This window comes from Macaca fascicularis, chromosome 10 (genome assembly GCF_037993035.2).
Source record: "Macaca fascicularis isolate 582-1 chromosome 10, T2T-MFA8v1.1".
NCBI classification, from domain to species: domain Eukaryota; kingdom Metazoa; phylum Chordata; class Mammalia; order Primates; family Cercopithecidae; genus Macaca; species Macaca fascicularis.
Window position 1 is genome coordinate 84,166,652 of NC_088384.1, and position 26,961 is coordinate 84,193,612.

At 45.1% G+C, this 26,961-nt stretch overlaps 1 protein-coding gene across 4 annotated transcripts in view; it reads left to right on the forward strand.

Annotated features, from left to right (window-relative positions):
* UBOX5 (U-box domain containing 5) overlaps positions 1-26,961 on the forward strand; it is a 54,305-nt gene that overhangs the window by 15,804 nt on the left and 11,540 nt on the right. For 3 of the 4 annotated variants that reach the window (XM_005568478.5, XM_005568482.5, XM_005568483.5), the window contains exons 2-3: positions 22,572-22,666; positions 23,403-24,603. In XM_005568478.5, the coding sequence (XP_005568535.2) occupies positions 22,613-22,666; positions 23,403-24,603 (1,255 nt within the window). In that variant the 5' untranslated portion in view covers positions 22,572-22,612. Of the gene's footprint in view, positions 1-7,357; positions 7,737-22,571; positions 22,667-23,402; positions 24,604-26,961 lie in introns of those variants that run through there. The other variant, XM_065522852.2, reaches the window with a different exon arrangement.

Sequence of the window (26,961 nt, forward strand, 5' to 3'; positions counted from 1 at the left end):
TACAGGCGCCTACCACCACGTCCACCTAATTTTTGCAGTTTTAGTTGAGATTTCACCATGTTGTCCAGGCTGATCTCACACTCCTGACCTCAGGTGATCCACCCACCTCGGCCTCCCAAAGTGTTGGGATTACAAGCATGAGCTGCCACAGCTGGCCTATACCTTGTTTTAAAATAAGAATCTCATGCTGGACGTGGTGGCTCACGCCTGTTATCTCAGCACTTTGGGAGGCCAAGGTGGGAAGATTGCTTGAGTCCAGGACTTTGACACCAGCCTGGCCAATATAGTGAGACCTTGCCTCTGCAAAAAATATAGCAAATTAGCCAGGCATGGTGGTGTGCTCCCGCAGTCCTAGCTACTCACGAGGCTGGGGTGGGAGGATCTCTTGAGCCTGGGAAGTTGTGGCTGCAGTGAGCTGAGATGGCACCACTGACCTTCAGCCTGCACGACAGAGCAAGACCCTAACTCAAAAAAAAAAAAAGGGGGGGGGGGACCAAGTGTGGTGACTCAGGTCTGTAGTCCCAGCACTTTGGGTAGCTGAGGCAGGCTGATCTCTTGAACCCAGGAGTTCCAGACCAGCAACATGGCAAAACCCCATCTCTACTAAAAATACATAAAAGTAGCTGGGCATGGTGATGTACACCTGTAGTCCCAGCTACCTGGGAGGCAGAGGTGGGAGGATCACCGTAGCTTAGGAGGTCGAGACTGCAGTGAGCCGTGATTGTGCCACTGCACTCCCATCTGGCTGACAGAGTGAGACCCTGTCAAAAACAAAAAAGCTCTCATAGCTTCACTTACATTTCAGGATTTTTCCTCCAATACATCTTTTCACATGCTCTAAAATTAAAATTCTTACTCTTGTTTAGATGTGATTGATTGTCCTTAGTTGCTGATTCTTTTTGCTTTAAAGAGCCATTTCAGAATTAGTGAACTTAAAATTTTTTCCTGGCTCCCTCTTCCACATTTCTACTTGTCTTGCATAAACTGCCCCTACCCTCCTCATATTTTTCTTCTTAAAACTGGACCTAGAAGAATAGAATTACATAAGCGCCTGTTGGGCTAGTGGTTCCCAAGTCTGATGCTTAGGCAGAATGGTTTTCATGGCAGTTAGCTCAGATGAGAAGGAAACATGCTACTTGTTATATTAGGAAGTCCAGTGGGATTCAGGTTTGGTTGTGTTAGAGCACAAACTTAAGGAGATTGTGTATATATAAGAAACATAATATAGGTCACAGATACAATATATGTGATTTGCAAATAGTTTTTCCCATTCTGTGAGTTGTGTTCACTTTCTGTTTTTAATGTTGTTGAAGCCCAATTTATTATTTTTTCTTTTGTTGCTTGTGCTTTTGGTATCATATTTAAGAAACCATCACCAAATCCAAGGTCAGGGAGATTTACCCCTATGTCTTTTCTGATAGTTTGAGTTCTTTATATTTAGGTCTTTGATCCACATTGAGTTAATTTTTATATGTAGCATGAGGGAACAGTCCAACTTCATTCTTTTGCATGTGGGTATCTAGTTGTCCCAGTATCATTTGTTGAAGAGAATATTCTTTCCCCGTTGAATGGTTTTGGCATCTGTGTCAAATCAATTGACCGTACATGTCGGGGGTTATTTATGGATTTTTATTTCTATTCCATTCATCTATTCTTATGCCAAGTCCACACAATTGGGAGGTATGAGTCCTCCAACTTGGTTATTTTTCAATATTGTTTTAGCTACTCATGGTCCTTGCACTTCCGTAGGAATTTTAGGATCAGTTTGCCCATTTCTGCAAGAAAAGCCATCAGGCTTTTGATAGGGACAGTACTGAATCTCTAGTTTGCTTTGGGGAATGTTGCCATCTTAACAGTATTAAGCCTTCTAATCCATAATCATGGTATATCTTTTAATTTATTTAGATTTTTAATTCTTTCAGGAATGTTTTATAATTTTCAGTGTATAAATCTTACATTTTCTTAGTTTTTTGTTTTGTTTTGTTTGATATAGGGTCTTGCTCCAGCAGCCAGGCTGGAGTGCAATGATGTGATCGTAGCTCACTGCAGCCTCAAATCCTGGGCTCAAGCAATCCTCCAACCTCAGCCTCCCAAGTAGCTGGTACTACTACAGGTGCACGGCATCATAACCGGCTAATTTTTCTTTGTTGTTGTTGTTTTGAGACGGAGTCTTGCTCTGTCACCCAGGCTGGAGTGCAGTAGCACGATCTCAACTCACTGCAAACTCCGCCTCCCAGGTTCAGGCAGTTCTCTGCCTAGCTTCCCGAGTAGCTGGGATTATAGGCCCCTGCCACCACGCCCAGCTAATTTTTTGTATTTTTAATAGAGGCAGGGTTTCATCATCTTGGCCAGGCTGGTCTTGAACTCCTGACCTTGTGATCCACGCACCTCGGCCTCCCAAAGTGCTGGGATTACAGGTGTGAACCACTGTACCCGGATGTTAAATTTATTCCTAATTATTCTTTTTTGTGCTATTGTAGATGCAATTGTTTTTAAAACTTCTTTTATGAATTATTAATTGTGAGTGTTTAGAAATACAGATGATACACCAGGCGTGGTGGCTCACACCTGTAATCCCAGCACTCTGGAAGGCTGAGGCGGGCAGACCACTCGAGGCCAGGAGTTTGAGACCAGCCTGGCCAACATGGTGAAACCTGTCTCTACTAAAAATACAAAAATTAGCTGGACGTGGTGGCACACACCTTAGCAACTCAGTAGACTGAAGCATGAGAATCAGTTGAGCCCAGGAGGCAGAAGTTGCATTGAGTTGAGATCATGCCACTGCACTCTAGCCTGGATAACAGAGCCAGAGACTCTGTCTCCAAAAAAAAAAAAAAAAGACGGATGATTTAACCTGCTATTGTGCTTAATATTCATTTGTTAGCCCTAATAATTTTTTTGTTGTTGTGTGAATTCTTCAGAATTTCTTGTATAGGCTTGTTTCATCTGTGAATACAGTTTTATATCTTCTTTTCCATTTTGGATTCCTTTTTTTTCTTTTTTCTTGCTTTATTGCTCTGGTTGGAACTTCTAATAAGATGTTGAATACAAACAATGAAAGTAGGCATCTTTGTCTTGTTCTGGATCTTAGGGGAATGTTTCCAGTCTTTCACCCACCATTGGATATATACATATACTTTTCTTTCTTTCTTTTTTCTTTTTTTTTTTTGAGACAGAGTTTCTCCCTGTTGCCCAGGCTGGAATGCAGTAACGTGATCTCTGCTCACTGCAGCTTCTGCCACCAGGGTACAAGCGATTCTGATGCCTCAGCCATCCAAGTAGCTGGGATTACAGGAGTGCGCCATCACGCCCGGCACCTTTTTTTTTTTTTTGAAACAGAGTCTCACTCTGTCACCCAGGCTGGAGTATAGTGGCACGCTTTCAGCTCACTGCAACCTCTACCTCTCAAATTCAAGAGATTCTCCTGCCTCAGCCTTCATAGTAGCTAGGATTATAGGCACCCACCACCAGGCCCAGGTAAATTTTTTTGTATTTTTAGTAGAGACAGTGTTTCACCAAGTTGGTCAGGCTGGTCTCGAACTGCTGACCTCAGGTGATCTGCCCACCTTGGAGTCCCAAAGTGCTGGGATTACAGGCGTAAGCCACCATGCCCGGCCAATTTTTTTTGAATTTTTAGTAGAGATGGGGTTTCACCATGTTGGCCAGGCTGGTCTTGAATTCCTGGCCTCAAGTGATCTGCCCACCTCGGCCTCCCTGAGTGCTGGGATTATGGGTGTAAGCCACCAATCCTGACCTCTTTTTTTTTCTCTTTTTTTCTTTTTAAGACTGTCTCACTCTGTTGCCCATACTGAGAGTGCAGTGGCACTGTCATAGCTCACCACAGCCTTGACTTCCTGGACTCAGGTGATCCTTTTGCCTCAGCCGTCCAGGTAGCTGAGGCAAAAAAAAAGAAAAGAAAAAGGGTCTCACTCTGTTGCCCAGGCTCAAGTGATCCTCCTGCCTCAGCCTTCCAAGTAGCTGGAACCACCTGTGGGCACACTACCACATCTAGCTAATTTTTTACATTTTGTAGAGCAGAGTCTTTCTATGTTGCCAAGGCTGGTCTTGAACTCTTGGGCTCAAGCATTACTCCTGCTTCAGTCTCTCAAAATGTTGGGATTACAGGCATGAGCCACCACTCCCGGCTGAGTATGATGTTAACTATGGGTTTTTTATAAACCTTTTATCATGTTGAGGAAGTTATTTTTTATTTTTATTTATTTATTTTTTTGAGATGGAGTTTCGCTCTTGTTGCCCAGGCTGGGGTGCAATGGCGTAATCTCGGCTCACCACAACCTCTGCCTCCCAGGTTCAAGCGATTCTCCTGCCTCAACCTCCCAAGTAGTTAGGATTACAGGCATGTGCCACCCATGGCTAATTTTGTATTTTTAGTAGAGACGGGGTTTCTCCATATTGGTCAGGCTGGTATCAGAAACTCCCGATCTCAGGTGATCCACCCGCCTTGGCCTGCCAAAGTGTTGGGATTACAGGTGTGAGCCACCACACCAGGTGAGGAAGTTATTTTTTATTCCTAGTTTGCTGAGTGTCCAATAAATATAATATGCAGCAAATACTCTTTATTTTTAAAATTTTTTCAGCACACACCACCTTTTGGATTAAGTGAACATTCTTTATTTTTATTTGTCAAATCTGGCAACTGGCCGGGTGTGGTGGCTTACGTCTATAATCCCAGCACATTGGGAGGCTGAGGCGGGCGGATCACCTGAGGTCAGGAGTTCAAGACTAGCCTGTCCAACATGTTGAAACCCCGTCTCTACTAAAAATACAAAAATTAGCCGAGCATGACGGCACGTGCCTGTAATCCCAGCTACTCAGGAGGCTGAGGCAGGAGAATCACTTGAACCCAAGAGGCAGAGGTTGCAGTGAGCTGAAATTGTGCCACTGCACTCAAGCCTGGGCAACAGAGCGAGACTCGGTCTAAAAAAAAAATCTGACAACCCTAAAAAAGTAGAGGGGAGATGGGGAGTGGAGGGGGGGCAGCAAGGGCAGCAGAAAAACAAACTGTTAGTACTATGCTCAGTACCTGGGTGACATGATTATTTGTACCCCAAACCTCAAGCATCATGCAGTATACCCAGGTAACAAACCTGCACATGTGTCTCCTGAATCTAAAATAAAAGTTGAAAAAAAAAAAATCTGGTAACCCTAAGAAAGATGCAGCATTAAACCAGCGTGGTTTTTTGTTGGGTGAATTGGCAGAAGAGACTTAAATGTGTTTACATGTTGAAGATAGGTTTCAGTAGTTAGAGATAAGTTGAAAATTCAGGAGAGAAGCAAGAGCAGATGGAGTGGGCCATGGAGGAGAGGGAAAGGGTTAGGGTCAGGTTGTATGTTGGAGAGACTGGCCACCTCACCTGGGTTCCCATAGAATTTTGCTGACGCTGTTGTTAAGGTGCTGAGTAAATGTTATAAAAACCTTTGTAGATCTTGTTTTGAGACTGAGTCTCTTAGGGGAAAGACTGCTTATCTGTTCCTCGTTTTGAGCCTATATGTTTCTTAAAAGTAAAAACTGGGCCGGGTACAGTGACTCACTCCTGTAGTCCCAGCACTTTGGGAGGCCAAGGCGGGCGGATCACCTGAGGTCAGCAGTTTGAGACCAGCCTAGCCAACATGATGAAACCCCATCTCTACTGAAAATACAAAAATCAGCTGGGCATGGTGGTGTGTACCCATAATCCCAGCTACTCAGGAGGCTGAGACAGGAGAATTGCTTGAGCCTTGGAGGCGGAGGTTGCAGTGAGCTGAGATTGAACCATTGCACTCTAGCCTGGGTGACAGAGTGAGACTCTGTCTCAAAAAAAAAAAAGTTAAAACTGAGGCCGAGGCCGGGCGTGGTGGCTCAAGCCTGTAATCCCAGCATTTTGGGAGGCCGAGACGGGCGGATCACGAGGTCAGGAGATCGAGACCATCCTGGCTAACACGGTGAAACCCCGTCTCTACTAAAAAATACAAAAAACTAGCCGGGCGAGGTGGCGGGCGCCTGTAGTCCCAGCTACTCGGGAGGCTGAGGCAGGAGAATGGCGTGAACCCGGGAGGCGGAGCTTGCAGTGAGCTGAGATCCCGCCACAGCACTCCAGCCTGGGCGACAAAGCAAGACTCCGTCTCAAAAAAAAAAAAACAAAAACAAACAAACAAACAAAAAAAAAAACTGAGGCCGAGTGTGGTGGCTCAGCACTTTGGGAGGCTGAGGTGGGCAGATCACAAGTTCAGGAGTTTGAGACCAGCCTGGCCAACATGGTGAAACCCCATCTCTACTAGAAATTTAAAAAATAGCTGGACATGGTGGTGCGTGCCTATAATCCCGGCTACTCAGGAGACTGAGGCAGGAGAATCGCTTGAACCCAGGAGGTGGAGGTTGCAGTGAGCCAAGATCGTGCCATTGCTCTCCAGCCTGGGTGACACAGTAAGACTCCATCTCAAAAACTAAAAATAGGTTGGGCACGATGGCTCACGCCTTTGGGAGGCCAAGGTGGGTGAATCACCTGAGGTCAGGAGTTTAAGACCAGCCTGGCAAACATGGTGAAACCTCATCTCTACTAAAAATACAAAAAAATTAGGTGTGGTGGTGGGTTTCTGTAATTCCAGCTACTCGGGAGGCTGAGGCAGGAGAATCGCTTGAACTCAGGAGGTAGAGGTTGCAGTGAGCCGAGATCGCACCATTGCACTCCAGCCTGGGCAACAAGAGTGAAACTCTTGTCTCAAAAATAAATAAATAAATAAAAATTAAAAATAAATAAAGAGTAAAAACTGTGTCTACTTGTGCCTAGCACAGTGCCTTGCACATTAAGCCCTTAGAGGGTGATTTGGCTCCATGTGATATAAAACTGCACGCTTCTTTGGGGCTCTCACCTGTGTTCTGGTCTTTTTGCACACCTCTCACTGGTGGGTAACTGGGATGGACTGGGACAACTGTCTTTCATTTTAACCAGTTCTAAGAAAAAGGCACATGAGTCAAACTTTTTTCATGGATGGACAGGTAACTCAATTTAGAAATTATAAGAAGTATTGCACTTCTTTAAAAGCTGAAGTGCCCAATTTATGAAATTGCTCAGTGCATTGGTTTTCCACCCATTCTTTGAGGTGAAATGCTTTTCTCTTACTTGACAGGTAATCTTTTCTTCTTTTTTTCCCTCTGTAACCTGTTTGAGCCTAGTCTTTAAAATATGTGTGTCTGCCAGGATTACTTTTCATTACATCTCTGTGAGACTCAAAGTCAGATTGTATAATGCTGCTGTGGTAACTTTGTAGGCTGAAGGAAGCTGGATGCTGAGGTGTTCAGAAAGTGTCATGGTCACCTTATTCTCTTCTAAATTATCCTTCCTCACTTCCCTACCACCAGGTTCTGAACCTCAACAGCAAAAACAAAAGGTTTGTTTGGTTGCTTCAAGCTCCAAGGAAGCACAGACAACAACCTTCCAGACAGGGCAACCAACTCTTCCACGTTTGCCCAGGACTTTCCTGGATTTAGCACCAAAAGTACCATGTTCTGGAAAACTCCTTAGCTGTGGGTATACCAAAGACAGTTGGCCACTCAACTCCTGGATCCCTTCTTGGCCCTTCCCTTACACTTCCGTTTCTGAGCCCTAGTACTGGCAGCTGCAAAAAGTACTCTGAACATAAATCTCAGTCTTCTCTGCTGTCATCCTGAGACCTCAGGCATACATCAACTTTCAGTACATAAAAGGAAAAAAAGAACAAGTTATCCCACCAGCCTGGTACGTCGGATATTTAAATTTCTGCATGCCCCCCATTACCTCTCCAACTATTTATGTATACATCTTCCTAGATGTAGATTTTTTTTTTTTTTTGAGACGGAGTCTCGCTCTGTCGCCCAGGCTGGAGTGCAGTGGCCAGATCTCAGCTCACTGCAAGCTCCGCCTCCCGGGTTTACACCATTCTCCTGCCTCAGCCTCCTGAGTAGCTGGGACTACAGGCGCCCACCACCACGCCCGGCTAGTTTTTTGTATTTTTTAGTAGAGACGGGGTTTCACCATGTTAGCCAGGATGGTGTCGATCTCCTGACCTCATGATCCGCCCGTCTCGGCCTCCCAAAGTGCCGGGATTACAGGCTTGAGCCACCGCGCCCGGCCCCCTAGATGTTGATTTTAAACAAATGTTTGATCATAATACTTTCATAATACTTTTTTTTTTTTTTTTTGAGACAGAGTCTCCCTTGGTCGCCCAGGCTGGATGGAGTGCAGTGGTGTGATCCTGGCTCACTGCAGCCTCCGCCTCCCAGGTTCAAGCCATTCTCTCACCTCAGCCTCCTCAGTAGCTGGGACTACAGGTGTGCGCCACCACGGCTGGCTAATTTTTGTATTTTTAGTTGCAACAGTGTTTCACCATGTTGGCCAGGCTTGTCTCAAACTCTTGACCTCAAGTGATCTGCCCGCTTTGACCTCCCAAAGTGCTGAGATTATAGGCGCGAGCCACCACGCCCAGCCTATATATGCTTTTGCATTTTCCTACATGTATTTATCATTTAAGTGACATGAATGTCAAGACTAAACGTGTCTCTCAAGTTTGTTTCTTACAATGTGGGCAGTGAGCTTTACTGGAGTCTTCGGTGAAGGCTTAGATCTGGGTGAAAAATTTCAAGACTTCTGTGGAAGTAGAGTATTTGGATTTATAAGATAAAATACTTTTTATTTTATTTTATTTTATTTTATTTTATTTTATTTTATTTTTTGAGACGGAGTCTTGCTCTGTCACACAGGCTGGAGTGCAGTGGCACAATCTCCACTCACTGCAAGCTCCGCCGCCTCCCGGGTTCATGCCGTACTCCTGCCTCAGCCTCCCTAGAAGCTGGGACTACAGGCGCCCGCCATCACACCTGGCTAATTTTTTTGTATTTTTAGTAGAGACAGGGTTTCACCGTGTTCGCCAGGATGGTCTCGATCTCCTGACCTCGTGATCCGCCGGCCTCAGCCTCCCAAAGTGCTGGGATTACAGGCGTGAGCCACCGCGCCTGGCCAAGATAAAAGACTTTTTAAAGGATAACATGAAATTCTTGTGATAAAAGTGTTCTATATCAACTACAGTTGTGATTACCCAACTTTGCACATAGAGTAAAATTGCATTGAACTAATTAGATAGGCACACACAAATGAACGCATGCAGACCTGGTGAAATCTGAAAATTGGTGGATCATTATCAGTATCAGTAGGCTGGTTATGAAGTTCTAGTATAGCTATGCAAGATGTTACAGCCAGGCATGGTGGCTCACGCCTGTAATCCCAACACTTTGGGAGTCTGAGGTGGGTAGATCACCTGAGGTCAGGAGTTCAAGACCAGCCTGGCTAACATGTTGAAACCCCGTCTCTACTAAAAATACAAAAAATAGCTGGGCGTGGTAGCGGGCACCTGTAATCTCAGCTACTCAGAAGCTGAGACAGGAGAATCACTTGAACCCAGGAGGCGGAGGTTGCAGTGAGCCGAGATCATGCCACTGCACTCCAGCCTGGGCAGCAAGAGCGAAACTCCGTTTCAAAATAAAAAAAGATGTTACTGTTGGGGGAAACTGAGTAAAGGGTATGAAAGGGTATGTGGGATCTCTCTGTATTGTTTCTTAAGAACTACACATGAGTCTACAATTATCTTTAAAAGTTTAATTAGATCTTTTAAAAATAAACAATTTATGGTTGGGTGTGGTGGCTCACGTCTGTAATCCCAGCACTTTGGGAGGCCGAGGCAGGTGGATCACTTGAGGTCAGAAGTTCGAGACCATCCTGGCTAACATGGTGAAACCCTGTTTCTACTGAAAATGCAAAAATTAGCCAGGCATGGTGGCTCATACCTGTAGCCCTACCTACTTGGGAGACTGAGGCACAAAAATTGCTTGAACTTGGGAGGTGAAGGCTGCAGTGAGCCGAGATCGCCCCACCGCACTCAAGCCTGGGCATCAGAGTGAGACACTGTCTCAAAAAATAAAAATAGGGGCTGGGCGCAGTAGCTCAAGCCTGTAATCCCAGCGCTTTGGGAGGCCAAGGTGGGCAGATCACGAGGTCAGGGGATCGAGACCATCCTGGCTAACATGGTGAAACCCCATCTCTACAAAAAAAAATACAAAAAATTAGCTGGGCGTGGTGGTGGGTGCCTGTAGTCCCAGCTACTCAGGAGGTTGAGGCAGGAAAATGGCGTGAACCCGGCAGGTGGAGCTTGCGGTGAGCCAAGATCACACCACTGCACTCCAGCCTGGGTGACAGCGAGACTCTATCTCAAGAAGTAATAATAATAATAATAATAATAATAAGGCTGGGCACTGCGGCTCACGCCTGTAATCCCAGCCCTTTGGGAGGCCCGAGACTGGTGGATCACTTGAGGTCAGGAGTTCGAGACCACCCTGGCCAACGTGGGGAAATCCTGTCTCTACTAAAAATGCAAAAATTTAGCTGAGTGTGATGGCGCGTGCCTGTAATCCCAGCTACTTGGGAGGCTGAGCTGGGAGAATTGCTTGAACCTGGGAGGCGGAGGTTTCATTGAGCCGAGATTGTGCCACTGCACTGCAGCCTGGGTGACAGAGAGAGACTCTGTCTCAAAAAAAGTAAAATAAATAAATAAACAATTTCTTAGAAAGTAACTTTGAAATCCTTGTGAGATGCTCAGTAATGCATTATACATAGTTCATTTTCCTCCTTTTAAAGAATGCCCCTCCCTCAAAAGGAAAGAAAAGAAAAGAAAAGAATAAAAAGAGAAAAACTAAAGGAAGAAAATGCCAAAGGAAAAACTGAGATTACCAGTTTATTCCTAAGTGGTTAGTACCTTGGTACTCATCTTTGATGTCTTCAGGAAGCCGTTTGCAAGGAACCCCTCATGTAGTACAGAAAAGACAGTGGGGAACACATCAGCCAGAGAAAAGTGAAACCTCTTAAAGGGTGAATTGCCTTTAAGTGGTTCAGAATTGCTGTTGTCATCTAGGAGGTTAATAGCAGACTTTTCATTAGTGTCATTTCTCTCTCTGATTATTAGCCTTCGATGACTTACTTCTGACCAGTAGCTTTCAAACTTTTTTTTTTTTAACTACAACCTTTAGTAAGAAATAACTTTTACATCAAAACCCCAAATGAATAAATGCGTGTGTTTGTGTGTTCACATATATATGTAACTGAAACAAAACTTTCACAAAACAGTATTCACCCTTATATGTGGTACATGCTGATATTTTCTATTCTACTTAATTTTTAAAAATACTAGTTATGGCTCAGTAATTTAAGTTCTTAATTCTCAACCTGCAATTTGGAGAAACACTACCTCAGCCCACTAAGTGAAGTAGTCTAAACTTTTTAGCATGACATTCAAGGCCTTCCTCATCTAGCTCCATTTGCCTACCCATCGCTGGCTCCCACTCCACCTCTATAGCTAAGTGGCATTTTCAGCATTTCTTGAACCAGCCTCACACTTCCCTCCTCTGTGCCTTGACACTTACTGATCCCTTTCCCCAGGTCTCCTTCCCTTTTGTTCATGTTCTCACCTCTTGGCTCCTGTAGTCTACAGTCTGTGGTAGCATTAGTATGGAGTGTCTGTCGCTCTTCAGAGTTGTCCATGAGATCAGGCATGTGTCCTAGTCATCCTAAGTTCACATGTTACTCTGTGAATTCTCCCCTGAGTTGACCAATGTTTTGGCCAAAACTTTTGACCAATGTTTAAAAAAAATTTTTTTAATGAAGTCACAATAATAAATACATTTTATATTAGATGAAGTGCATGCATTCATTAAATATATTTGTACAAAACTGACTGAAACAATTTCATGACATATCCATACTATTTGCACCTTCATATTTTGTATTCTTTTCTAGTTATTTCTTTTCTTTAACCCATTACTTGATTCCAAAAACCACAGATTGAAAAACATTGATCTAGGTCATCTTTCCTCACTCTGTCATCTGCAGAAAGCTCTGTTACCTTTATATTGTATTACGTGTGTGTGTATATATATATATATATATATATTTTTTTTTTTTTTTTTTCTTTTTTTGAGACGGTGTTTCGCTCGTGTTGCCCAGGCTGGAGTACAGTGGCACAGTGTTGGCCAAGTGCAACCTCCACCTTCTGGGTTCAAGTGATTCTCCTGCCTCAGCCTCCCAAGGATCTGGGATTACAGGCACCCACCACCACACCTGGCTAATTTTTGTATTTTTAGTAGAGATGGGATTTCACCATATTAGCCAGGCTGGTCGTGAACTCTTGACCTCAGGTGATCCGCCTGCCTGGCCTCCCAGAGTGCTGGAATTACAGGCATGAGCCACCGCACCCGGCTTTTTTTTTTTTTTGAGACAGGGTCTTGCTCTGTTACCCAGGCTGGAGTGCAATGTTGGGACCTTAGCTCACTGCAACCTCCACCTCCTGGGTTCAAGACTATGTTCTATTATATAATCACTGTTAGAAAGAAGTCTTTATTGTTTCAAGACTCACAAAGAAGACCGTTCATTTCATTTCTTTTTGTTCCCACAAGATTTGTAGAGAATGTTTATTGCAGCATTTTTTTCATAGTAAAAAAATTTTAAACAATGTAAGTAATAGGGCAATGGAGAAACTGTTTTAGTTGTACAATTAAATATGAGGAAATTAAAATGAATACACCAGATACAAACATTTCAGTATGGAAAACCTTAATATAATGCTTAATGGAAAAGCAAGTTGCAAGATGATACACATATTATCAGTAAGGTATATTAAAATACATGACTACTATATGTTGTTTGTATATATATGCATACCTATACTGATTTGAATGACAGACAACATTAGATAAAGCTTACCTCAGCCGGGCACAGTAGTTCACACCTGTAATCCCAACACTTTGGGAGGCCAAGGTGGGTGGATTGCCTGAGCCCGGGAGTTGGAGAACAGGCTGGGCAACATGGCGAAACCCCATCTCTACCAAAAAAAAAAAAGCCAAAAATTAGCCTGATGTGGTGGTGCATGCCTGTAGTCGCAGATACTCAGGAGGCAGAGGTAGGAGGATACCCATCACTGGAGCCCTGGAAGTCGAGGTTGCGGTGAGCCGAGATTGCACCACTGCACTTCGGCCTGGGCGTGGGCGTGACAGCCTGCTTCCCCCACCAAAAAAAAAAAAAAAAAGAAGAAGAAGAAAGGAAAAATGAAAGAGCTTACCCCTTGGCAAAAAGGGAGAGGAAATAGGATAGGTGCTGGGTTTTGTTATCTTTCAAATATTGCTTTTAACACTGAAATCAGAAGCAAACATAGCAAAATGTTAACATTTGCTAAGTCTAGGTGGTAGGTACAAGAGTGTCTACTATTTTTTTTTTTTCTTATAAACCTGTATTGCCATCTTAGAATGCCATTATTACCTGTCTCCAAGCTACTTCTCTGAAAGCAGGGCACATTAGCCATGATCTGAGGTTTTAGATTAAGTTATGCTCAAGCCTTGTCTTTCTTGTACTTAGATGCCACATCTGGCTATGCTTTGTAAGTATTTACTAGACAGTGTTTGCAGTGAGTTCAAGTTACATGGCCATTTCCTTAGCAGGACAGGGGAGGCAGTCTTTCTGGGCTAGGCTGTTTGCATTTTCATGTGTTGAGCCATTATTTTTTTTCTGGATTAAGTGTTAAGGCAGGAGGCATCTGACCTTAAAAGTTCAGGGTATTGGAACAAGATAGATGATAAGATTATACCTGTTAAAGACTTTGATAGCAACCAGGGTCTTACGGAATCCTACTGTTTGGACATCACTATTTCCCACAGAAACAGATATCATTTGTAAGATTTTTTTTTTTTTAAATCTGCCATTCTCCTGTGACAACACACTCATTTGTTTCAATTTGCATATTTCAATTTGATCTCCAGTCCTGAGTTGTTTTCTATCACTTTTCCCCCAATCATTCTTTATTATCATTAATTCTTTTAATTTTTTTTTTTTTTTGTACAGACCGGGTCTCACTATGTTGCCTAGGCTAGCCTTGAACTTCTGACCTCAAGCAATCCTCCTACCTTGACCTCCCAAAGTGCTGGGAATTTATAGGTGTACACTACCCCACCCAGCCATTTCTTTTTTTTTTTTTTTTTGCGACAGTCCCGCTCTGTCACCCACGCTGGAGTGCAGTGGCGCCATCTTGGCTAACTGCAACCTCCACCTCCAGGGTTCCAGCAGTTCTCCTGCCTCAGTCTCCCAAGTAGCTGGAATTACAGGCACCTGCCACCACACCCGGATAATTTTTTGTGTTTTTATTAGAGACGGGGTTTCACCATGTGAGCCAGGCTGGTCTGGAACTCCTGACCTCAACTGATCTGCCCACCTCAGCCACCCAAAATGCTGGAATTACAGGCATGAGCAGTCACGCCCGGCTTCACCCAGCCATTTCTTTGTTATTATTATTATTAATACACCTTATAATTTAGAGCAATTTAGACTTACATAAAAATTAAGCATTATTAATGCTGTTAACATCTTAGTGTGGTGTATTTCTTATAATTAATGAGCCAATATTGATAAATTATTATTAAGTTTATACTTTAAGTTTCATTCTTTGTGCTGTATAATTCTTTGTGTTTTGTTTTTGTTTTTATTTTTGTTTTGTTTTGAGACAGGGTCTCGCTCTGCCGCCTAGGCTGGAGTGCAGTGGCACGATCTCGGCTCACTGCAGCCTCTGCCTCCTGCGCTCAAGTGATTCTCCTGCCTCAGCCTTCAGAGTAGCTGGGATTACAGGCATGCGCAACCATGCCCGGCTAATTTTTGTATTTTTAGTAGCATCGGGGTTTCGCCATGTTGGCAAGGCTGGTCTCAAACTCCTGGCCTCAAGTGATCCTCATGCCTTGGCCTCCCAAAGTGCTGGGATTACAGATGTGAGCCACCACGCCCAACCTTTTTTTTTTTTTTTTTGAGACAGTGTCTCACTCTGTTGCCCAGGCTGGAGTGCAGTGGCTCGATCTTGGCTCAGTCAACCTCTGCCTCCCATGTTCAAGCGATTCTTCTGCCTCAGCCTCCCCAGCAGCTGGGATTACAGCCACCCACCACCTTGCCCGGCTAATTTTGTATCTTTAGTAGAGATGGGGTTTCATCATGTTGACAGTCTGATCTCGAACTCCTGACCTCAAGTTCTTTGCCCACCTTTGCCTCCCAAAGTGCTGGGATTATAGGTTTGAGCCACCATGCCCAGCCTGTGTTGTATAATTCTATAGGTTTTGAATTATAGATTTTGAATATATAGGTTTTGAAATGTATAATGTCATGTATCTACCATTACAGTGTAATACAGAGTAGTTTCACTGCCACTTCATTTTTATCTCTATACTCCAGTGCCTAGTACAGGGCTTGCAAATGTTCCATGAATGTGTAATAATATCCCATCTAAAATTAAATATGAGCAAAATAAATTCAGTAGTACAGTACATTTAAAGAATAATTTGCCACAACCAAATAGAATCTCTCCTGGGAATAAAAAGGATGGTTTAAAATTAGAAAAATGTGTTAATATATCCCATTAGTCTGTCAGATAAATAATAAAAGACAATATATAGAGAAAAATCAGAATTCAGAGCATACTCCTGACTTTCAAAAAATATGAAAATTAGAATGCTTTATTAACATAAAGATGATATTTCAATTAACAATCAACATTTAGGCCGGGCACAGTGGCTCAAGCCTGTAATCCCAGCACTTTGGGAGGCCGAGACGGGTGGATCACGAGGTCAGGAGATCGAGACCATCCTGGCTAACATGGTGAAACCCCGTCTCTACTAAAAAAATACAAAAAAACTAGCCGGGCGTGGTGGCGGGCGCCTGTAGTCCCAGCTACTCGGGAGGCTGAGGCAGGAGAATGGCGTAAACCCCGGAGGCAGAGCTTGCAATGAGTTGAGATCCGGCCACTGCACTCCAGCCTGGGCGACAGAGCAAAACTCCGTCTCAAAAAAAAAAAAAAGGCCGGGCGCGGTGGCTCAAGCCTGTAATCCCAGCACTTTGGGAGGCTGAGACGGGCGGATCACGAGGTCAGAAGATCGAGACCATCCTGGCTAACACGGTGAAACCCCGTCTCTACTAAAAATACAAGAAAATTAGCCGGGCGAGGTGGCGGGCGCCTGTAGTCCCAGCTACTCGGGAGGCTGAGGCAGGAGAATGGCGTGAACCCGGGAGGCGGAGCTTGCAGTGAGCCGAAATCGCGCCACTGCACTCCAGCCTGGGGCACAGAGCAAGACTCCGTCTCAAAAAAAAAAAAAAAAAAAAAACGGTCAACATTATGTTCAAAGAGAGACTTTTTCTTTTTTTCTTTTTTTATTTTTTGAGATGGAATCTTACTCTGTTGCCCAGGTTGGAATGCAGTGGCATGATCTCGGCTCACTGCAACCTCTGTTTCCTGGGTTCGAGCGATTCTTCTGCCTCAGCCTCCAGAGTAACTGGGGCTACAGGCTCGCACCACCATGCCTGGATAATTTTTGTATTTTTCATAGAGACTGAGTTTATCATATTAGCCAGGCTGGTCTTGAACTCCTGACCTTGTGATCTGCCCGCCTCGGCCTCCCAAAGTGCTGGGATTACAGGTGTAAGCCACCGCACCAAGCCCAAAGAGGCATTTTCTAATGGGCACAAACGAGGATGGCAACTGTCTTACTTTTTGTGTAATTCCGGAAGTTCTAGCTAATGCAGTAAAATGAGAGACAGAAATAAGAGTTAACATTTTGTGAAAGGAATTCTCATTATTATCAAGATAATAGGATTGGAAAAAAAAAACAAACTGAAAATGTGTTAAAATCAATAAGAGTTCAATGAGACAGCTGAACATATAATAAAGATACCAAAGTGAAAAGCTTTCCTATATAGCAATGACCAGTTAGAAAAATTAATGGGTTAAGAAGAACCTTTCATAAATAGCAACCTTAACTAGAAATATGTAGGACCCCTTAAGTTAAAAAGTCAAAATTGTACTAAGACCAAAGGGAAAAAAAATGACAAAAATCTACCTAAGATTTTTATCTTAATGTAGTAGTAAAAAGTTGCAAACAAGTTGGGTTTGGTGACCCATACCTGTAGTTCCAGGTACTTGGGGCACTCAAGCAGGAGGATTGCTTGAGCTCAGGAATTTGAGACTGTGGCGCACTGTGATGGCACCTGTGAGTAGCCACCGCACTCCAGCCTGGGCGACAGAGTGAGACTCCATCTTAAAAAAAAAAAAAAAAAAAAAAATGTAAACAACCTAAATGTCTCCCAAAAGGAGAATTATTTATGCCCTCTGCTCCACCCTCTTTTTTTTTTTTTTTTTTTTTTTTGGAGACAGGATCACACTCTGTCACCCAGGCTGGAGTACAGTGGTATGATCATAGCTCACTGTAGCCTCAAACTCCTGGGGTCAAGCCATACTCCTGAGTAGCTGGGACTATGGACACATTGCACCGTGCCCAGCTAATATTTTTAAAATTTTTTGTAGGCTGGGCACGGTGACTCACGCCTGTAATCCCAGCACTTTGGGAGGCCAAGACAGGCGGATCACGAGGTCAGGAGATCGAGACCATCCTGGCTAATGCAGTGAAACCCCGTCTCTACTAAAAATACAAAAAATTAGCTGGGCGTGGTGGCGGGCGCCTGTAGTCCCAGCTACTCAGGAGGCTGAGGCAGGAGAATGGCGTGAACCTGGGAGGCGGAGCTTTCAGTGAGCCGAAATCTCGCTACTGCACTCCAGCCTGGGCTACGTGCGAGACTCCGTCTCAAAAAAAAAAATTTTTTTTTTGTAGAAGTGGCATCTCACTTTGTTGCCCAGGCTGGTCTCAAATTTCTGGCCTTAAGCAATCCTCCTGCCTTGGTCTCCCAGAGTACTTGGATCATAGGTATGAGCCCCTGTGCCCAGCCTATTTATACCCCACGTCGTTCCAAAATTATTTTAAGCTACCTTTCATATTGTACTCTATTACACAAAAATAAATAATTCAGGCAGGAAGAAATGTGAGGGATGGGCCACAGATTTTATTCGGAGCTTTCTAGCAGCCAGAGTCAAGAAGGAATGTGATCCATCTTCATACCATAAAATATTGAATTGCTTGCAATAAACAACTCTTCTAGTACTGAGACCAAAGAGAAAATTTTCTTATGGGTCTCCAAGAGAGGATACCATATAGAACAGACAATGATCATTTGGTCCACTAAACAAAACAGTAACTGACTTTATAGAGCTGTTTCTTATTGAAGTTCCTTGTCACACAGTGCCAGTGAGCAGCTTTGTGAAGAGTATTTGCAGGGGGTGGTGAGGTTGGTGATGGTTGTGGCTGGGATGAACATGAGGATAGGCTGGTGCACTGGTCTGAGGGTCAGCTCAATGGAGTGGTATATTTTAGAGATCATGGTTCTCACCTGATATGTTCTGCTACCGTGGTGTCCTGTGAATCTTCACAAGTTGGCCACTGAATTTTTATCAATGTGTTACATTTATTTTTGCAGCTGGTGAGGATCAAAACTGCTAAGAAATCTGTCAGATAGTGGTGTGTGGGATAAGATCTGCAGCAGCCACGAGGAGTGCCAGGCAAGAGGCAAGAAAAGCCACTTAGACCAGCACCAAGGAGTGTGTAACAGGGGCTGGAATGAACTCTGTTCTGTAAATGTTCCCTCAACTTACATTTTGATGAGTGCTGTGGAGAGCAGGTAGTCTGTGTTTGGTCAGGGTTAGGTCCATATGCTTTTGTAGTTGACTGGGGTAGTTGACAGTCCCTGAGGCAGGTGGAGAAGCCTCATGAGCTGAGATGCTTGAACAGAAGGCTGACTCACTTCCACACAGAGGTGGGAAGAAGTAGCTAAGGGCATACCAAGATTTTCCTTAACTTCAGGTCTGATCTAACACATGTTGGAGAGGGCAGTCAAGGTTTCCACATCTCTGTATCTTAGAGCATAATAGCCACATTTTAGTCTAGAAGAACTCTTATTTTATTTTACTTTATTTTATTTTTTGAGACAGGGTCTCAGTGGCACTCAGGCTAGAGTACAGTAGTAGCACAGTCATAACTCAGTGTAACCTTGCACTCCTGGCCTCAAGTGATCCTCTTGCCTCCGCTTCCCAAGTAGCTAGGACTAGAAGTGTGCACCACCACACCTAACTAATCTTTTTATTTTTTTGTAGAGACGGGGTCTTGCTGTGTTGCCCAGGCTGATCTCAAACTCCTGGGCTCACGTGATCCTCTCACCTTAGCCTCCCAAAGTGTTCGGTTTATAGATGTGAGCCACTCCGCCTGGCTTTGTTTTTTCTTGACTGTCTGTCAGGGCCAAGAGGGGAAGAGGGAACTGCCTGGGACAGTGAAAATAAAACCCTGTCAAGTCCTAGAGCCCCCTAACCTCAGCCATCTGCTGGCGGCCAGCGCCATTCTGCTTTTGCCTGTCTCTAGTGTCATCATCTATGTCAGTAGCATATTATCTGCTTTCCTTTGGCATCCTAGGCTTGCTTTTCCAAGGAGGAACATTTTATTTCGTTGGCTTGGCTGTATATTTATTTTAATGGTTCTATATTCAATTAAAGTGAATGGCTTAATTTTACTTTTAAAACAAACTGACAGGAAGCTACTGTGCTAGTTGGGCAGGGAAGCTGGGGAAAATGCTGCTCTAAATGAGTTCTGGTGTCCTGCCTTAAAAGAAATAACTGTAGGGGTTCTGAGGATATTTGCAGACACAATGCATCAGATACGTCATTCATTTTTACTTATTGTGGAGAACACGAAAGGTATCAGAAGCCTGGAGACATTGTTAATATAATCTTTCAGAAAAGGAATTGTAGAAACTTTAGTCCATGTGGATTCCAGGCCAGATTCTAAAATTCTCTGGCAAAGCAAAGGTGTGTGTGCCTCAAAGTGGGAAGCACTAGGAGTTTCAACACAGGCTCACAAAGAGCAGGAGACTTTAGGCCAGGGGCTCTCTACCCCATGAGATTCATGTTACTTCTATCACGATGAACTTAAAGCCAAATAGTATAACCTACTTATGTACACACGCTAACGTGTGTAGGTCCACACACACATACACACCCTTCCCCCACCACACACAGAATGCCCTAACAGTACTGTAAAGGAAAAAATTTTAGGTATGATAATAAAATTTATTCTCATGTATAAATGTTTGGGTGCGACCATATTAGAAGGCATAAAGAAATATTCAGAAGCTTTTACCATCATGCAGGAGCATGTGGAATGCAGACTGCTACAAATGCAGACTGGCTGAGGTGGAGAGCTTTGCTCTCGGTGATGTGATTTTCAGAAATGGTGGGCAACTCTTGGTAAAGGTCTGAACAAAACCAAGTATGACCTTCCTTTGGCTTACGTGGAAGTTCCCATCCTAGGAAATTTAGCATATATGAAAACCATGTTTAAAAATACTTTGTGTTTATATGTAAAACTGAGTTAGGGGCTAAGCTGAGGTAATATACATTTACAAGGCCCATGACAGATCTTCACTGTGCAGCAACTATCCACTCAAATGTTGCAGGACGCTCAGTATGCCTGGCTCCTGCAAGTGGCTCCTACTGATTATGACAACAAAAGGGGCCCAGAGGGTGACCCTGTCCCTGTTGGGCTAACAGAATTTTTCATGGCCATGACCGTCAGGGAGAAAAGCATAAATGGCTCGCTGGCCTCACCAAGGAGTTGAGTTCCACTGGAGAGGTCTGCCACTGGGAGGGGTGTTTTCAGTGGCTTCCCTGCTTCTCTGCGGAGTTACCAGAAGCCATTGGAATTGGCCATTAAAATGACTGCTTGCATTAGATCATTAGATGTCCTTTTTTTTTTTTTTTTTTTTTTTGAGGCGGTGTTTTGCTCTTGTTGCCCAGGCTGGAGTGCGGTAGCACAATCTCGGCTCACTGCAACCTCCACCTCCCGGGTTCAAGTGATTCTCCTGCCTCAGCCTCCCAAGTAGCTGGGATGACAGGTGCCCGCCACTGTGCCCAGCTGCTTTTTGTATTTTTAGTAGAGATGGAGTTTCCCCATGTTGGCCAGGCTGCTTTTGAACTCCTGACCTCAGGTGATCTGCCTGCCTTGGTCTCCCAAAGTGCTGGGATTACAGGTATGAGCCACCGCGCCCAGCCTAGATGTCCTTTTAAGGTGCTTTTCAACCCTAATAATTTCTTTCTTTTCCTTCCTTTCTTCCCTCCCTCCCTCTCTCTCTTCCCTCCCTCCCTTTCTTCCCTCCCTCCCTCTCTTCCCTCCCTCTCTCTCTTCCCTCCCTCTCTCTCTTCCCTCCCTCTCTCTCTCTCTCCCTCTCTCTCTCATCCTTCCTTCTCTCTCTTCCCTCCCTCTCTCTCTTCCCTCCCTCTCTCTCTTCTCTCCTTCTCTCTCTTCCCTCCCTCTCTCTCTTCCCTCCCTCTCTGTCTCTCTCCCTCTCTCTCTCATCCTTCCTTCTCTCTCTCTTCCCTCCCTCCCTCCCTCCCTCTTTCTCTTTTTCTTTCTTTCTGTCCCTCCCAACTTCCTTCCTTCCTTCTGTTCTTCCTTTCTTTTTTTCTTCTTTTCTTTCCTTTTTTTTTTTTTTTTTTTTTGAGACGGAGTCTCGCTCAGTCGCCCAGGCTGGAGTGCAGTGGCGTGATCTTGGCTCACTGCAAGCTCCGCCTGCCGGGTTCATGCGATTCTCCTGCCTCAGCCTCCCAAGTAGCTGGGACTACAGGTGCCCGCTGCCACGCCCAGCTAATTTTTTGCATTTTTAGTAAAGACGGGGTTTCACTGTGTTAGCCAGGATGGTCTCGATCACCTGACCTTGTGATCCGCCCGCCTCGGCCTCCCAAAGTGCTGGGATTACAGGCGTGAGCCACCGCGCCCGGCCTCTTCTTTTGTTTTTTCCTTTGAGACAGGGCCTCACTCTGTCACCCAGGCTGGAATGCAGTGGTGTGATCATAGCTCATTGCAGCTTTGAACTCCTGAGCTCAAGTGATCCTCCCACCTCAGCCTCCCAAATAGTTGTGACTACAGGTGCCTATCAGACATAGCAAGACCCCTACAACTTTTTGTTGTAGAGATGGGGTCTCTACAACAAGACCAGCTATGTTTCCCAGGCTGGTGTTGAACTTCTGGGCTCAAGCAGTCCTACCACCTCAGCCTCCCAAATTGTTGGGATTACAGGCATGAGCCACCACACCCGGCCTCTAATAAATTTTCTATTTCTTAATGATGTGTTTGACTCATTATTTTCATTTTAATAAGAAAACATAATTGCATTGACAAGTATTAAATGACAAGGATGCTTACCACCACTGCAATTATTTTTTGTGACCCTTTCCATTCTGAACACTCTGTCCTTTCTCTGAGCTCAGCTACTTTTGCCACTCCCTTCCTGTGGCGACCCCCAGCACAGCTGATGGGCCTTGCCTCCATTGGATCTTTGGAACAGCTGTTGGCCAGAGAACTGGCAGGTCTTTGCTAACCTGTTGAGCCTGCCAGAGAAGTCTTCTCTATAATTTTTCAGTGACTGATTTTTCCCCAACATCATGTATAGGATATAAGGAAAGTGAGTATAGACTGTTGAGAGCGTGTGTGTTCAAGTTTTTGTTGCTATCCTGTTTGATTCTCTTAAGAATCAACGTCTGAAAGTTTAGAATTGAATTTTACATTTTCTAATACTTAGTTTTATTTCCTATTTAAGGCTGCTTCTGATGCTTGGAAGCTATCCTCTCAGCCACAAAGATGGTAATAAATCTTTGCCTCCCGCAGTTCAGACCAAGAATTCACTGCAACAAGGTAAACAAAACAAATATATATACATAAATATATGCTATCTTTGTCATGTGTTTCATCATTTCCTGCCTTATGTGTGTGGATTTGATTCAGGCTTACTGCACTTTTGCCCTTGTTACTTTAGATTCCATCAGATGGTATTTAGGTAAGCATGGGGCAGGCTCACCTCTGGAATCACACAGCACCACGATGAGGTGAGCTGTGACTCATTTTGTGCAGGGTCCTCTTCACTGTGCTCTTTGTTCTTTGATGATCAATCTCAAGTCTTGTCAAAGTCATAGCAAAGGTAGAAATACTTTCTCTCCCCTGCAGTTCTCTCCCCAGATACTGTTTTGAAGGGAGTTTTGGTTGGATTGGGCAGGATTTTGTTGCTTGCTTTTTTTTGGTGGAGGGGAGGGCAAGGAGGTGAGGGACACGGGGTCTTGCTATGTTGCCCAGGCCTATCTAACTCCTGGGCTAATGGGATCCTCCTGTCTCAGCCTCCCAAGTAGCTGGAACTACAGGTGTGTGCCAACATACCCAGCTAAGTTGCTCGTATTTTTAAGGTTGGGCAATACTTGGGGACATGGTTGCCCTTGGCCTTTGATCTGATCTTGGGTGCCTGCAGAAAAATCTGGGACAATTCAGTTGAATAGAGGAAATTTTAAAACGAGGAACCTCAGGCTTAAGCATTTTCTTACAAGCGACAAATTGTCTTCATTTGGATCATTGTATCTTGCTTTTTTTTAATTAAATCTAGATATCAGCTGATGGTTATGAAGTAGAAAATCTCATCTCTGAAGATCTCACAAAGAGAAGTCATGGTTTCAGGACAGAGTATTTCATTAAGCCACCAGTCTATGTGACAGTTTCATTTCCCTTTAATGTGGAAATCTGTAGGATCAACATAGACCTCACAGCTGGGGGAGGTCAGAACGTCACCGGCCTGGAAATGTACACATCTGCCTCATCTAGCAGAGTGTCTTGGAATACTCCCCAGTGCCGGACCCTGGGCCCAGCTGAGCCATCTGTCCCAGACAAGGAGGCGTTCACCTTGGTAGGCAAAGTCTTACTGAAAAACCAGAGCCAAGTGGTGTTTAGCCACAGGGGCTTCAAGGCCAGGCCCCCTTTTGGCCCGATGGAAGCCACACTCCCCTCCCCTGCTGTTGTGGCCCAGGAGCTCTGGAATAAAGGGGCTCTTTCCCTTAGCCATGTGGCCCACCTAAGGATCTGTATCACCCATGTGATAGGCGGCGGTATCCCTTGTATCAAGCGGTTGGAAGTGTGGGGTCAGCCGGCCAAGACCTGCTCCCAGGAGGTGATAGACAGCATCCTGCTAGTCGCCTCAGAGAACCTGCCTCAGGATGTGGCTCTGCAGGCTCCAACCTTGCCCATGGAAAGTGACTGTGACCCCGGGGACCAGTCTGAGAGCCAGCAGGCCCCCTCCAGCCTGCAGAAGCTGGCCGAGATCATTCAGGATGTGCCTGAGGAGTTCCTGGATCCCATCACCCTGGAGATCATGCCTTGTCCCGTGCTGCTGCCCTCAGGCAAGGTCATCGACCAGAGCACGCTGGAGAAGTGTAACCGCAGTGAAGCCACATGGGGCCGAGTGCCCAGTGACCCTTTCACGGGGGTAGCTTTTACTCCACACTCTCAGCCCCTGCCTCACCCCTCCCTCAAGGCCCGGATTGACCATTTCCTGCTCCAGCACTCTATCCCTGGCTGCCACCTGCTTGGGAAAGCACAGACGGCATTGGCAGTGATCCCTTCTTCCATTGTTCTGCCCTCTCAGAAAAGGAAGATAGAGCAGGCTGAACATGTCCCAGACAGTAACCTTGGTATAAATGCTTCCGGTTTTTCTGCCACAAGCCCTTTGGTCTTACCCACTACCTCAGAGCACACTGCTAAGAAAATGAAAGCCACCAATGAACCCAGCCTGACACACATGGACTGCTCGACAGGTAATTCAGTATCCTGTGTCTGTGGCCGGGCTCATCCATCTCCTTCCCAAGAGCTCTCGCTCTGCTGCCCTTTGCTTTGTGCTTGGCCAGTTTACATTCCCACGGCTGTGCCTGTGCTGCCTCCTTCCCATTTCCCATCCTGGGGCCCCTCAGCTTTGTCTTCAGATTAGGGACAACCTGGAGCCTTGGAGGGGTTCCATGTGTTCTCGTCTGTTCTCATCTGTTCTCGTCTGTTCCGAAGCTTCAGTCTGCATGTTTCGCTCCTCTGCTGGTGATGGTCCCATGGGCACTATTGCCTTCCTTGGGGTCCCTTTATGTGCCCTGGCCTGGTCAACAGTTTTTCCTAGGTTTGAAGCCTCTGGTCAGAGCTGCTGGGAGGAGAGATGCCAGTCCCTCAAAGCAGAGTATGTCTTCTGGTGCCTTCTTTGTGTTACTCATGCGTCAGTGGGCTCCTCTTGGTGTTGTTTCTGTCACAGAGGTACAAGGATACATTGCATGGAGGTTCTCCGCGCCCCCCCCGCCCTTGTGGCATGAGGACACAGAAAAGGAAAAAGGACTAGGTTTGTGGGCCTTCCTTTCAGGAGAGGGTTACTGAAGAGAAAAGCCACACTGAAGAAGGTGTACTCAGTAAATGTGTGGACAAATTACAACATTTTCTTTGTGTTTCTTTTCTGTTGTTTTTTCTGTTTTTCTTCTTTATTGCATTTGGCAGGATCCACCAGGTAAAATTCCAACATTCTTTTTTTTTTTTTGAGATGGAGTCTCGCTCTGTTGTCCAGGCTGGAGTGCAGTGGTGTGATCTCGGCTCACTGCAAACTCCACCTTCTGGGTTCATGCCATTCTTCTGCCTCAGCCTCCCGAGAAGCTGGGACTACAGGTGCCCGCCACCATGCCCGGCTAATTTTTTGTATTTTTAGTAGAGACGGGGTTTCACCATGTTAGCCAGGATGGTCTCGATCTCCTGACCTTGTGATCCACCTGCCTCAGCCTCCTAAAGTGCTGGGATTACAGGCGTGAGCCACTGCGCCCGGCCTCTTTTTTTTTTTTTTCTTTTTTTGAGATGGAGTCTTGCTCTGTCACCAGACTGGAGTGCAGTGGCATGATGTCGGCTTACTGCAACCTCCGCCTCCCAGGTTCAAGAACTTCTCCTGCCTCAGCCTCTGGAGTAGCTGGGATTACAGGCGCGTGCCACCAGGCCCAGCTAATTTTTGTATTTTTAGTAGAGAAGGGGTTTCACCATGGAGCCCAGGATGGTCTCGATCTGTTAACCTCGTGATCTGCCTGCGTCGGCCTCCTAAAGTGCTGGGTTCTGTGAGCCACTGCGCCCAGCCTGCAACATTGTTGAGTATGAGATTTAAGGATCCTGGCTTCCTGCCTCTTCCCTGGGGCGTTGCCAGTGATTTCTGGGGCCAGTGATGCTGCTGTCACCTGAGGTGAGTAGCCCTGGTTCACTGAGTGACCTCTGCAGCTGAATGTGTTCAGTGTGAATGCCTCAGCGTAAGCCAGATGTTGGATCTTAGGCTGAGATAGATGTTTTTTTGTTGTTGTTGAGATGGAGTCTCACTCTGTTACCCAGGCTGGAGTGCAATGGTGCGATCTCAGCTCACTGCAACCTCCGCCTCCCAGCTTCAAGCAATTCTCCTGCCTCAGCCTCCCGAGTAGCTGGGATTACAGGCATGTACCACCACACTGGCTAATTTTTTGTATATTTAGTAGAGACAGGGTTTCACCAGGTTGGTCTTGAACTCGACCTCAGGTAATTCACCCACCTTGGCCTCTCAAAGTGCTGGGATTACAGACATGAGCCACCACGCCTGGCCTGAGATAGATGTTTTTATCATGTTAAAGAAGTATTGGTTATCTATTGCTAGGTAATAAATTACCCCAAAACTTACTGGCTTACAGCAACAAACATTCATTGTCTCATAACTTCTGTGGGTCACAAATCCCAGCATAACTTGACTGAATTCTCTGCTTCAGGGTCTCCCATGGCTGCCATCAAACTGGTGGCCGAGGCTGTGGTCATCTCAAGGATCAACTGGGGAAGCATTTACTTCTAGTCTCACCCGCATGATTGTTTCAAGATTCAGCTCGTTGATGCATTGTTGGACTGAGGCCTCACTTGCTGGTTGGCTGTTGGCCAAAGACTGCCTTCAGTTCTTTGCCACATGGGCCTCTCCATAGGGCAGTGCCCTGTGTGGCAGCTGTGCGTTCCAGAGAGAATGCACAGATGAGGGAAATCCATCTTTTAGAATGTAATATTGAAAGTCACACTCCTCACTTCTATTGTATTCTTATTTTTCCCAAGGTATTTGTTAATTGCTTATTTATAATATCAAGAGAAATGATTTCTTAGCC